At 33.4% G+C, this 15215-nt stretch overlaps 1 protein-coding gene across 3 annotated transcripts; it reads right to left on the reverse strand.

The window, feature by feature from the left end:
- Window positions 1-3571: 3571 nt before the first annotated feature.
- On the reverse strand, window positions 3572-14700 carry LOC123705824. Of its 3 annotated transcripts, XM_045654856.1 has the most exons (3): window positions 13910-14700; window positions 9468-9656; window positions 3572-4804 (listed from the first exon to the last, which is right to left on the reverse strand). In XM_045654856.1, exons 1-2 carry the CDS (start codon window positions 14519-14521, stop codon window positions 9471-9473), a joined length of 798 nt encoding a protein of 265 aa, XP_045510812.1. In that variant the 5' UTR covers window positions 14522-14700; the 3' UTR covers window positions 3572-4804; window positions 9468-9470. The 3 variants fall into 3 exon arrangements, with proteins under 3 accessions (XP_045510812.1, XP_045510813.1, XP_045510814.1); XM_045654857.1 differs by lacking the exon at window positions 3572-4804 and having other exon boundaries at window positions 9517-9656; window positions 13871-14700; XM_045654858.1 differs by lacking the exon at window positions 3572-4804 and having other exon boundaries at window positions 9559-9656; window positions 13867-14700.
- Window positions 14701-15215: the final 515 nt, after the last annotated feature.

The raw sequence follows: 15215 nt of genomic DNA on the forward strand, positions 1-15215 counted from the left end.
TTGAATTTATTGTGAATTCCTTATCTCGAACGTTTAATTTCAGTTTTATTTTCTGTACAACGCTGTAAATGTTTGTTTTAATTTTCTACTTAATACTAGACACCCTCTAAGGCTCAACAGCGTTATGAGGTAAATTTGAACTGCAAAAGGAAAACTAACGACCATGTTATATTTCGTAAAAGCAAACAGTGCTGTTTGCTGATTAATGTCACGAAACGGCTATTTGCTGATGTTGTTTGCTTTTGATTTCACGCTGTTACTAGTTTTTCCCCCGGGGTTGATTGTGTTAGAGAGGGATGGGTATAAGAGGGAAAGATAGGTGTATAGACGTATATGTATATGGAAATTAATATCATAGTGAAAATACCATTTATCTTAAAATGAATTGTTCCATAGGTGCTAAATGAAAGCTTTTAAGCTTATGTGGTACTTACAACTATTTATGTTCTTATTAACTATTTATGTCATTATATAATAGCTAATCAACAGAAAGCGCTATTTCCCAATTTCCTAAGAAATATGTCTCAAAACTAATACTCGAAAATATAATATCGAGTCGACCCGAAATATTATAATAGTCGAAAATAAGTTTATGTTAGCAACGTGGATTAAAATCACATTGTTCCTGAAATATCACATCATATTTAATGATGTTGCCTCATTATTAAATGACAAGGGTAGTAAAACGGGGTGAAAGTGAAAATTTCCATATTAAGGGAAGCGTGTAAATAATTAATGCGTGTATTAGTGGAGATGAGTCCAGTTGATTCTCAAGAGAGGATTTAATGTTAAACTTTTAAACTCTTTATGTACGCGGTTTATTGTATTTTAAAGGTTAAAGCTGCATATATTTAAAATAGTGCACCTTTAAATATGTATATTACTACTATATTATAAGTGAAAAAGTCATAAACTGGACGAGTTAATACTACCTATAAATAAAACAACAAATATCAGGAATTTGTGAGAATATATCAGACAGATTGTGATCATATGTAACAGTCAGGCTAAAAGAAACAACTGCTTATGAAAAGTTCAAAAAGTTAAATAACGAAATTAATTAACAAACCATATATGAACTCTAATTAACAATAATTATGATACTAACGTGATAACCGCATGTTGTGACCGCCCAATTATCCAATTATTTGGTTTTTCCACTTTACACTATAACACTCAACGCTGCACCTATTTCAGTAGCTATCATTGATTTATACACTATCAGTTTTTGAGAATATTTACAGTTTCGGCGCTAGTAAATTTGTCAGGTGGACTCGACACTGTTGTTTTCTTATTTTCATTGATTTTATTGTAAAATCATTTTGAAATTGTAGGTATCTATTGTTGATTAATTGACCGTTGCCAGTTAGGATTGCATGAGAGGAAAGTACGTTCTGAGATTTTAGAGATCAAATATAGAATATAATATATCAAAGAAGATTTAAAATAGTATGCATGAGTTTAAAACGAGCTGAATATCCAACTCCAGATTGAAAGTTGCCCTTTCGACAAATAAACCCGTTGAAATATTTTAGTTTTGTTCTACTAATCTTTAATTCATAGTATGAAACTTTATTTGTGCATTTGATGTATAAACGCTTGAACTACTGGACCTATTTCGATACGCCTTTCACTGTTAGGAAGATGCAGTAAGGCGATGTTTCTGACTAGCAATCGTTTCTGTTGGAATGTCTCGCAAGCAGGAGTTAGAAAGAGAATTGCCACAATGTTCAGCTTCGGTATTTTGCCGAATTTCCATTAGGCGCACTGGAGTGTTACGTCAGAGCCCAGCTGTATAGGTCACAGTTGCTTAAAAAGAGCAAGGGAAAAGCATGGTTCCCGGGCAAGAGCCATCGCGGTACTGTAGTCTACGGTATGCGGCAATTAGTTGTTACAGGCACGCGATCTTCCCCATGACGACTTTGCATAATTCCACTATATTCATTTGCCTGATTTATGGCCCGCGCGCTTTTCGGAGACATTGATTGTTCCGTGTCCTCGCTCGATTCGAGTTTAATCCGTTCAAATTGTAATTAATCGCTTTTGTTTTGTGTCGTGCTTGGTTGTGTTATTTTTCTGACGATTTGAATTATCGGTTTTTACTAGACAATTTTTCAAATCATGCTTGGAAAATAACTGATGGTTTTAAAGTTTATTTGAAAAATGCATCACAATACTAACATTTAAAATTTCTTTGGCTACGTTGGGATTTGTTTTGTTAATCTATCAGGAAAATACCTACCCGCAGCAGATTTGAAATTGGTATGCGCATAGATTATAGCCCTGAATATAAAGGCTTATACTTTTTACCCGGAAAACAGGAGAGCGTTTTCAGATTAAAATTATACTTATAATCAAGCTATTGTATTATAAGTAAGAAGGTGTAAATAAGTTACAAGTACTCTGGGAGTGGCATGTCGAAATTTGGCTCATTAGCCACATTTTACTTCAGTCGTCTCTTTTCCACTCACGACATAATCATGCTATCTTGCTTTCACTTCTAATCGTGTGTGCGCTGTTTATGATGGTCCTACTTATACTTTTTACTTATAACATCAGCTGCATTGTACGTTCTATAAAAACTGAACACATCCTGCAACTACTACCTCTAGTGAGCTACTCCGCCTTCATTACGTGCGAAAGAAAGATAATTATCCGATCCTGTCCCAAACTTGACACAGCTGATAACAATACACCCCATTACAAGTGATTAATTGGCCAGTTTGACCCGGGGCCAATCTCTGCGGCTGACAGGGACGATGCGGAACCGCCTAATTGAGGTGCGACTTGATTAGCTGCCTCTTATGATGATGGTAATGATAATGATGTTTGGGATTTAAGACTGAGTGTAGCTGACATATCGGTGTAAATTCGGGCAAATAGTCTACAATCTACATGAAAGATGCACTTTTTAAACAGTTTGTAATTCATTACAGAATTGTCGGAAACGGATTTATAACCGAGAAATATGAATAAACAAATAATTATTTTTTAACAAAGAAATATACCACTTTATTATTTAAAATTTTAATGGGACCAACCAGATTTCAAATAAAATAAGAATCATCAAAATTAGTCCCTCCAGTCAAAAGTTCTGAGGTATCCGATACAAAAAAAACAGTCGAATTGAAAACTCTCTCTTTAAAGAAAACTCTTTTTAAAATCGGTTGAAAATCAAACTTAATGCTTTCATATTCTTCAGCTATAATTATATTGTGAGCTATGAAACAGATATTCTCGTTTTCCTTTTACGCCGTCTCAGACTGTGATTCAATTAGTTTCTTCTTGGAATAGAACCTAGGTTAACCTAAATTCTTTGTTTTAATGCTCTCGACTATGTATCTTGAAGCAATGTTTTATTTATTAATAGTTTTGCCCCGTGTTTTCAATGCAGGCCAAACCTCTCGTCCCTTATTTCAACCCTTTACATGTCCATTTTTGAGAAAAATATTTAGGGCCCGTATCTTCACCTTTCTCAAGCAACAGACTTTCGCATTTATAATATTTTTATGATTGTCTCTTATAATTGTAGTTTTTTGAACAGAAATAAAGACAGAGAAATAAAACAAAGTTTAAAATTGTACGAATATTTAATTCATAATAAACTGTGATGAAAAATTACTTTTCGAGTCGAAGTAATAACAATCGTTCGTGAGAATAATTCTTATACATTTCATTAAAATGAACACAATCAATGTTTATTTTAATGACATATATAAATTACTATTGACTAAAATTATTGAAATATCATAATATATGATTATAACACAAATAAGTAACATATAGACTACATTTAGAAATGAAATATGTATTTTATTACAAATGTTAACAATCTCGAAGCCTTAAAATATTATGGAACAAAATTCCATTGCGGTTCTGATTGATATTAATTATCTGTGAAAAATTTAAATAGTACTATATTTTTATTACCTAGGTACATTAATTTAAAACATAGTCTATAGAGATCATACAAACTAAATACATCTACAGTAGGAAAATATCACTAACCATAGATTATCAGTCTCAGAAAATTTATAAAATACCTTAATCGATAAGCTTTATACATGTACCATATCTTATCTATTCATAAAAATCACTAACATTAAAATATTTTAATTGAGTATTATTTTCAATCATCCATTTTGTTAAATTCTAGCAACCGTGAATAATTTTGTATTTTCAAATTATGATTCGGTAAAAACTCATTTTCTATAATATTATGTGACTTTAAAATTGCCACACGTAAGTAGAGCAAAAAAGGTTACTACTAGCTTACAATTATTACAAAATATTATCTAATATCTAAAAGTAGTGGTAATATAATTGATCGCACCATGATAATGAATTGTATGAAAATGATCCACTTTTACAGAACAAGACAGAATATTAATATTGAGAATAAATTTTGTAAGCTGTTCTGAATCTAATTCTTAGGCATTAAAGTAATCAATCAAATCATAATTCTGTAACCCTTAACATATAAAGCCCTTATGATATAAAAAAACCGAAAATTCTGTCCATTCTCACTAGGAAATTTCTTTTGACATATCATTTAAAAAGTACTTATTTTATTCTCATTCTATAAAGTATACACAGTTGCAGGGAGTATCAGTGCTTTAATTGACCCTCCAAAGCTTCGTCATGACGATTACATGACGTCACTGCACACAAGCAATGGTTAGCAACATATAGTGTACTTATAGTGTGAAAACTATTTCCACACTGCAACACGTCCACGGTTGAATGAAACTTGATGTCACTTCAGGAGACAGCGGATAAACCTTTCACCCTTCTTATCGTTCAACTGAAATAAAACAATATACATTAATGAAACTACGAGTGTGTACTGAGTATATTTATAAAAAAAAAAACAATCATTATATATAGAAGTAGAAAATATATGTACATGGATGCAGACTTTAATAGATAAAATTTTCTTTACTTGGACTTTAGTTTACGTTATCTATGACTTATCCATTCATATTATAATTAGAAATGGAAAAGTTTAGAAAGAAAGATTACAAGATGTTATAATTGCTTTTTTTGCCCTATCTCCTCAGAATTATGGTTTGTATATTTTACAGTAAAATAATACCGTACAACACAATAATCATACGACTTCCTAATCACTTGGGAAATGTTGCGTTAATAACAATACAGTTTTAAAAATTCGTCTGATAAATTCATACAATTTTCTCTCTAGAGTACGCCATTTTGAATTTTATGTGACACGATAAAATAGCTCATAACTCTTGGATATTTAAGATGGTTCTTTGTATGATATAATTTAATAAAAGTTAATATTACATACAAAAGTACAATATACAATAGGTACATTATTTGTCAAATAATAAAAATTCGGAAATTAACTTGAAGCAAATTAACATACACAATTTGAATACCAACAGATTTATCTCTATCTTAAAAACTCGAAATTTTTATTCAAATTAAGAAGTTAAGTTGTGTATGTTAGTGTAGTGCACGGATATTCAATTTTACAATACAAATTTTCAAATAAAACAGAATTCAATAGCAATCATCTCCGTAACTCCATTGTTCAGTGCAAAAAACATTTTTAATAAAGTGCATAATATTTAGGGCGTAACCAAAGTCGAGTGCAATGAACTGGGCGTAAACAAGTAATATCAGCATGCAGTTATGTTGCTTGTGAAATCGAAACAATAAAACGTGTTGCAGTATTTACTAATAAAATGTGGAAAATTGGAAAGCTGATATTTTAAATATTTCCGGACGTTTCAATTTGCATATAATGCAAAATCTATTCCCGTAGTGATCAATGAGAGCCTGTTCTGTCGAACAATTGATAATAATTTTATTTATACCTACATAATATTGTTTTGAAAATATTAATTGCATATTGGTGAAAAAGACTAGCTTTCCGCCTGCGGCCTCGCCCGTATTTTCAAAGAAAAACCCGCATAGTTCCCGTTCCCGTGGGATTTCCGGGATTAAACCTAGCCTATGTTGCTCAGTGAAGATGTAGCTTTCTAATGGTGAAAGAATTTTTGAAATCGGTCCAGTAGTTTATGCGTCAAAACCATACTATACATACATAATTACAAACATTTCCTCTTTATAATATTAGTATAGATTGTCAATGTAGCATAGCTTTTCATAAGATTTAAAGGATATCTCTATCATACATATTATTTATCAAACATGAAATTAAATAAATGAAATGATTATTATATTTGTCCATTTTATGTTTTACAATTAAAGTACGACAATGGGTCCCAAACTAAGTGAAATACTTGTATTGTCATTCTCTTTTATCCCCATATTTAACAGGTTTTTATATGGGTTGCCTTCAAAAAATTCTCATGTAACGCGGGCGAAGTTGCGGTCTTTAACTGGTATGAAACATAATATATTCATATTCCTTAAACCTTTCCGTAAAAGCTTTTATTGAATATTTCATTACGTGTCATTCAGGTCGCGTTATCTAATTACGAGCTAAAATTGTCGTGTCATAACTTAACTTTATTTAATTTGTGTCTAATGACGGTAATAATGACGATTTTAACATAGAACACTTATTATCTCTCCCTATTTTGTTAGGACAATATTTATATTTTACTAGCTTCGCTTTCGTGTCCTTCTCGTTTACAATACAAACAATATCCCCTATTGGGATAAAGGTTGCGTATTTTTCTTCTATTTCAATTTTTATTCATCCAAACTTAATCGTCATTATTTATTTAGTTGTAAGGTTTCCGCTTGGAGTAGGTACATAATATAGAGCAATTCCCGAGTGATGGTTTCCCGTTTCAGTAATCTCTAGTGACAATTAGGTTACTTCCGTGTTAGACCGACACCAATTAGTCTTCGCAGGAAACCTAACTCAGGACCTGATAATAGGAGAGTTATACGTTTTTGTGCTTTTTATAACAAACATTAGTATAAATATGACATTAAAAGAGTAACTACAGAGCTTCTTGCTTCTTCTCTTTAAAAACTGCTTTCCAAACTCGTGGTAAAAATTTAATGAGGTATTTTGACGATTTAAAAGTCTAAAGGAAGTCTAGTTGTATGAATAAATGTTTGAGTTTTGAATATCTCAAATAGATAAGACATAATATGATGGAGCCACAGCTGTAGTGTTAAGGAGGTTACGCAATAGGCATGTTGGGAGAGCGCCAGGACAATCCATGAAGCAAGTAAAAAAGTGTTGTGTTTCTAAGCTTAGAGAATATTTGATATTTAATTCCTATACAATCGATTTAAAAAACACAGCTATGTTTACGGAACTTTCAAAAAACTTTTTGATAAGCATAATTTTTTGCTATTGGACCTTTTTATAGCTTTTTTGCGAGAAACTGATTGCTACCTGGCAAAATTAATAGAGTCGAGGCAAACTGGTCTGTATTATGGCTGATAATAGTTCTTAGAACTTTTTTGATAGTACTTTATATTATGAAATGCAAGACTTGATAAAAAAACATGTTATACTTTTCGGCGTTCAACAGCGCTTCTAAAATAAACAAATAAATAGTATTAGATGTGGTTTGGATCTATGTGTGCATGCATTCAATAATGTAATGAATTTCATTAAAAATATTAAAATAGAAACGATAGAATTACAGAGTTCGCGACTCAAGGGCGTGTTAGCTTCCTCTTATTATTTTCAACCTAGATTTTAGACAAAGGTAATGCCTAGTCGTTTCGGGAACTGTAGCGTTTGTGCCGAATTCAAGACAAGATAATTTTATCGCGTGCAATATTTTAAAATCGAATTGTTCATTGAAATTGCGCCGGTAATTTACTAATGTGAGTGGGAAGTTAAAAATGGATTGTAATGAGTTAACAGTTTTACACGATTTAATCTATACTAGCTTCAGGCCCGGGCTCTACTTGCTCTATATGCATGTATGAAGTTCTATTTTAAGCTATGACCTGTGTCTATAGGAAATATTAAGGTATGTTTAGCTGTATTAGCGTAATTGCCTTTTTATTACACTAGCTTCTGCCATATTTGTTGTGATGATCTAATCTAAATTATAATCTATTCCAGCGCGAAATTTTATACCTAGGGATTTCTGTGTGAAAAATCGAAATTCGAGGAGCACATAAGTGTATAATATTATGTATATCAAGTAATAGTAGGTAATAGTAGGTAGGTAAAGTCGTAGAACAAATGTTGTTGCTTATGATGTTAGCTATCTTGTCCTGCGAGGTTGCTGGTGTTTTACATGTATACCTACTATTACTTGATATACATAATATTATACACTTATGTGCTCCTCGAATTTCTATTTTTCACACAGAAATCCCTAGGTATAAAATTTCGCGCTGGAATAGATTATAATTTAGATTAGATCATCACAACAAATATAGACTATATACAAATATAGAAGGCAGAAGCTAGTGTAATAACAAGGCAATTACGCTTATACAGGTCATAGCTTAAAAGTATCAAGGGTTTTAAAACAACTTTCTTTAACTGAGCTTTGACTGGTCTCAAATTAAAACTTTTTATGTAAATTAAATCATTTAAGCATTTAAAATGTAGAGCTTAAGTTTCTTATATTTTCTTGTTCTTGGCGGTTTAACATCCATATATTTGTAATTTGTTTCACTTCCATAAGGAATAGGTTCTTCATGCGATCCTCATTTTATGACGTCACTCAATTCTGTTCCCTGTCAAATAATAGGCCATTAAAGTGACATTTCACGCATGTCGCCATTTTGTTTTATGTTGCCAACTTTCGCGGGGTTTTAATATGGTATTAAATTTAATTGATACTTCTTGGTTATGATTCTATATTGTTTGGGGTTTATAAGAAGAGTCATCCAGATCTCATATTATCATAATTTTGCACGAAAATGAGTGTAGTTGGCTGTTGGATGAAGTTTTAGAAAAGCTTTGTTTGCCGAGATGTTTCCTGCTTCTTAGTTGTATTTGGTGCGAAAATAGGAATCATCTCAAAGATATTAAAATATGATATTTATAAGTGGTGCTAAGAAAAACAAACGTACATTTTTATATTTATTCTACCGTCAATTTGCTGAACGTGTTAAAAGAAGAGACGTTTATTTATTTATGTACCTATGTATTATATGTGTTTGTATGTACATAATATATTTCTTAGGCTAGCTTACACAACATGATAGGTTTCGTCAGTTCCGTCTTGATTGTGGGAAAGAGCATATCCTCAATAAAAAATTCAAATGCTTTTAAGCTAATTTGGTCTTACTCATTGAGTAAGTGAGTAGGTGTATCAACATTCCAAAAAAGTAGTAGTTTTGACAACGGCAAGGCAAAAGGTCACTTTCAAAGATACTTTTGAAGTGAAACGCTTCTTTAGGCGCGTTGGGAGTAAAATTTCAAGGTCGCGTCATAGCAATACCGTCATGTCATGAAGTTAGGTGACGTTTTTGGTATCGTTGAATCTTGCCAAAGAAGTTTCACTTCTGACACGTGTGTCATACGCGCTCTTTCCAATTACCGTTCATATAATATAGTTCCTCTCTGGCTGTCGACATCCGAGCGCGAAGGGCCAGGAGCGCACACGCCACGCGGCCGCCACGTTGCCCCGCAGCAACGCCACCACGTCGTCCAGGTAACGCACAGCTTGGGACTGCGCGGTGAGCGCGCGGGCGACGGCTGCGCACCGGCAAGCGCGGTCGGACTCCGCCTGGAGATATAATGTAATTTAGTTGATGTTTTGGCTCTATATGGAATAATGAATAAATTTGTTATCTTACACGAGCTAAAAGGTAGGTTTTGGGATCTCCTCTCCAACATAATATCACAAATTTTATGTATTTCGCATAACTATTTTTTTTCTACACACCCTTCTCTTTCAAACTATACTCAAGTCCTTGATTTAATTCCTCCATAGATGCTCTCGCTGATTAATGAAGTAAACTTAGAGAACAAAACTACAGAAGATACTTTTAATGTAAATCCTAGACACCTGATAAACAAACTGATACTTAAAATATTTTTTTTTAATATCAATGAACAACATAAAACCTGTGTATAGGCTTTTCACAAACGATTTTCCTATTTCTATGAACTAACTACACTAAATTAGGTGCAGACGTTATAAGATGGAATAAAAATCTGCTAGTGATTTATTTTTATTTAATATTTATTTAGGGTCTTATTTATAAACTCTCTGAGCAAAAGCTTTCTGCTTCCGTAAGTGTTAAGTTCGAGTAAAGTACTAACAGTTCAAAAACTGTTAATGTACTAAATTTAACTGCACTACAATACAACATAATTAGAATCGGCCAATTGGCTTCGCAGAAATTTAATTCTATAACAACTTTTCGATACTAAAGCTTATTTGTGGTTGAAATTTCTAAAGGTCAATAAACAATTCCGGATTTCAAAACTTTAACAAGGAACTAATGTACTTAATAAATATTAATTTGCAATTTAATATGCAAATTTATTCTAATCATTAAATTATGTGATACCTATTGATCTTTCTTTTCGGAAAGTTTGTGAATTATTTTATTTGGAGACAGAGAGGAGTCAGGACACTTGTCATGATAGCATTAATTCACTAAGAAGTGAATAAAATATGACTTACCTATACTTTTTCAAGATAACTCATACAATATTAAAGTGTTGAAGTAGCAATAATTCCAAAACTAATTAAGCGTTATTAACACAAACTACTATAATTTATGTACAGTTCAACAATTAAAATTAAAAACACGACGCTGGTCCACCACCTTGTGCACATAATGTAAAGTACTAATTAATAAAGATAACATATTATTTATTAGACAAATAATGGGGTTCCTAAATAAGAGTTGAATATATAATGGAAATTTTAAAAATTTTTACCGATTAAGTTTGCCTAATCTTAATAAAACACGAGTGATAAATCGCATCATTTGCCGCGTTTTTTTCAATTTCGAATGTCTTTTATAAAAATGGAATGTAATTTGTTTTTTTTTATAAATCGTCGAGCTATGGAAGCTTTTTAAATTCAGTGATTTTTTACAGCTAAAAATGTAACGATAAAATAAAAATGATGGGAATTTAGGTCAGTGCGATTTGAACTTGTGAAAAATTAGCTGTAACACAATACGTCCGGAGGGGCTTCATTGAGTAGGAAGCAAGCGAGTCTCATAAATCCGCATGCAAATATATGCTACCTACTCACTACACTGTACATAGCTAAAAGCAAATTATTAAATATAATTAGAAAAATTTAGTTCAAACGATTTACGAATGAATACACTTATAAAGAAATGTATGGGAAATATCACGTACAAAGAAAACGTATTTTGTAATACGAGAATACAGTTTTTTACGTTAATCCTTAGTTATTGAAAATGGCCGTATTTGATTCGTATCATCGTATTAACACTACATAGTATAAAACAAAGTCGCTTTTCTGTCCCTTCCCTATGTACGGTTAAATCTTAAAAAAATTCGCAACCGGTTTTGATACGGTTTTTTTTAATCGATAGAGTGATTCATAAGGAAGGTTTTAGAATATAACTTGTTAGGTTTTAGACAAAGCGGGCGAAGCCGCAGGCGGAAAGCTAGTTCTAGTTTAATATTGTAACCACAACTGTCGAGGAAAAGAATGTCTATTGATTAAAATATCTATACATATAATAAATCTGTAGAAGGGTCAATTCTGTACATTGAAAATATTGAAAAAATAAATACCAGGGGGTGTTACTGGATCGATACCAAACCCAAATATGTGATTAAAAAAATTTTTGTCTGTCTGTCTGTCTGTCTGTCTGTATGTGAAGGCATCACGTGAAAACTAACGGTTCGATTTCGATGAAACTTGGTATAATTATACCTTATTATCCTGGGCGTAAAATAGGATACTTTTTATCCTGGAAAAATACGTAGAAAAAAATTTATCTTAATTTTTCAGTTTTATCCATAGACGTTGTTCTGTAGAACCGCGAACACATGTTGCGTATTATTATAAGCCTAGCCGTTTTTGGGTACAATAGATATTTATAAGATGTCATTGTCAGAGTTAGGTACTCAAAATGGAGAAATTAACCATCCACGCGAAGACCGACATCCGCGCGGACGGAGTCGCGGGCGGAAGCTAGTATTAAATATTTCTTTACACTTTTTTTTTATTTAATACGATTGCTAGTGTGGGCTGTATGTTATAGATTTAAAGAAAAATACAATATGTATATCTAGTTGATTAGTAGGTATCCGGTAATACAGTTAACCGGCAATTATGAAGGAGAAAAATAGTACGCATCGTTAAATGTACAGCACATTAATTAATTTTCCATGTTTTGACGTTCATAAAAGATATAATTATCGTGTAGTTATTGCAATACTCGATGTTGGCAGAAATAATAAACTTTGCCTTCGATAACAGATAGCGTGAACTCATTTTAATGTTAAAATCAATACAACAGAATTGATAAAAATGCATTGATAGTATTGTTTTTTGCATTTTAATAACGTAGGTACCTATAATGTAGAGTTAATGTTGAAATTGATTAGATTTTAATACTGTCGGTTTTTTCTTTGTTGTCACAATCAACGCTGATGTTTTTGTCATGCTACAAGTCATATATTTTAATAGAAATTTAATGTTCTAATTTATAATGTTTTATTATCAGAATGACTGGTGTTTATGATTATAACTTTTTCTAATTGTTTAATTTTGGCGGGAATTAGTACAGATAAACAAATTTCTGCCAATATGCCAATAAATATGTATACAAATAAGAAACCTTAAATTTTGTTTTTTAGGTAAGTTTAACAAGGAATGTCATATAAAATATTTCTCCTGAGTTATCATAAAATAGTTTTAATCTTCTCTTAATCCGTAGTCAGACTAATCCCGAAAACGAAGCGTATATTCGTCATACATGTTGAATTACATATTACTTTGGAAATTCGAAAGTCTTCTATGATTAATTATTTATTAAGAATAGTCAGTTATTCATAATAAATAAGGATTAGGTAGGACTCTCTGGGGAAGGAGTCATTGTTAATTGTCATAAATCTTTAGGGAAATGAAACCTTAGTATGTACGGCGTGGTTATGATGTACCGATTTCTTTGTTTAATATAATTATTAAGTATATAGATGAAATAATAGAAAATGCTTGGTTAAGCGTTCTAAGGCTAGAATGTAAGTCGTTCGTCGTCGGTTTTGGGATTCTACACAGAAACGTTTTTAATTTACACTTTTAAGTTATCTTTATATTTTTCCTGTAGCTCAAGATCTAATTTAATAATGACACGAATAATACCTATATTTCAAATCTAAACTTAAGTTAAATAAATATATTTTCATCAGTATAACTTACGACGAATTCTTAATAGATTTCTTTGCATTTATAATACAAAAGACACACGCACGCACTGTTAATGGCAATTATAATGTTAAATTCCTTCGCTCTTATAGTGAAACGAAATTTATAGAGCAATTAACGAGCCTCTACATTAAAACAAAGTTGTTGTCCCGCTCGGAAAGGAGTTTCAGGAATATGTTTGAATATCGTTAATTCAACTAATCTACTGATATCGATTAAAATGTTATCACCGAGTTCCCTCAAGGCCACCGGTTAATCTTTATGAACGACTGTGTTACACGCGTCTAACAAGATTATTGGTGTACATACTGTCGCAGCTGAAATAAATCCTCTGACGTCACTTTTCGAACCCTGAACAATGATTATAATGTTGTGATAATAAATTTCGTTTTTAAGTTTCTAATAACCACGCGTTAACAGACGGAAGTCAAGACATTACTTCCGGAAATCTATACTTAATTGTCACTGTAAAAGACTTGTATAAAATTTGCAAAGGTGTTCAAATTGGCTAAGTGGTAAGTACTACACCAAACACCAAGCGTGCGGATACGTGGTACAGGGGTGGTACCAACGCGTCAAGGGTCGCGGCGGGTCACCCGTCGAGCCAGCACCTGGATGTCTTCGTGGATCTCGGCCAGCTCCTCGTGCAGGTTGCGCGACTCCGCCAGCAAGGCGTCTATCCGCCGCGCCGCCGCCGTCAGCCCGTTCTCGTCTTCGAAGTCATCCTCATCGTCCTCCACGGCCAACGCCAATTTGCCCAAACGCTCCCGCTCTAACGCTTCCCTGATGCCGCCCCCACGCTTCCGAAATTCCCGTAATAACTCTCTACGTATGTGACTGCCACTCTGTTCGTCCTCCTCAGCTTCCCGCAACTCGTCAGCTAAAGACCGCTCCCGCTTCGAGTCCGGTTGGCGCGGCTGTTTCTTCGGGCTGGTCTGTTCTTTCTCTGCGACCGGCGTGGACTGGGCGTTCGGTGGATGAGTCCTCTGGAGGAAGCGCCAGGTGTCCTCATCGTAAGGCTTGATCAGGCCTCTCCTAGGCGTCGCCCGGACGATCGCCTCGAGTTCGTCCCGACCGGGGTCGTCCGGTTTTAACAGCTCCAGGATTTTCACGCGTCGCGGGGAGAGCGGGGGGAACTTCCTGTCGGCGGAGACGGTGAGGCGCTGCTCTCGGGCGTGCCGGCTGACGATCTCGTATTGTGTCTCGCGGCGGTACAGACTCATGTCGCGCACGAGCGGCGCGCGCGGACGCACTGATCGGCCCGTGCCCCGTACTACGAAAGCGGCACGCGAGTACGTTATTGTTTTAGTGAATAATTCGCCTAGTTACGAGGCGAAATCGGATTTCGATGAGCTAATTAGTCATTGCCGCGCTCGTCGGCTGTCGCAGCTCAAGTGCAACGTTACACTTATTCAATTATGTTAAAACAAAACGCAGAATGAAGATGTAACCTAATTAGTTCATAAACAAATTTGTTTGATTACTTAATTATCTATTGTTTGATTTGCAAAACGGTATTTTAGTTAAATAATTAACTGATCTTGTTTTGTTTTGTGTAAATAAGTTTTATATAAATAGCTTATACCTTAGGCTTATACTATATAGCTTGCTTCTGAATAATTATTAAAATTATTTTGCATATTGCTCATTGATAAAAAATATTATTGAAAATTGTGATACAACAATATTTTTAAAATAGATGTTGCATAATATTTGTTAAAACAAGACAGTCCTGCCGTCATAAATGGCTAATTGCATAATATATAAGTAGTTTGCCGACGGAACTTGTTAATAAAACTTGTTTATGGCCACTTTAATTTATGGTAAAGTTCATATTATTGAAGGAGAATTTTAAAGGCAGGCGTCCTAAGTATGACGAAGCTCTATAAATTTAGTAATGCAAGTATAATACTGTAA

Source organism: Colias croceus, chromosome 3, assembly GCF_905220415.1.
Source record: "Colias croceus chromosome 3, ilColCroc2.1".
In the NCBI taxonomy this organism is placed as follows: Eukaryota; Metazoa; Arthropoda; class Insecta; order Lepidoptera; family Pieridae; genus Colias; species Colias croceus.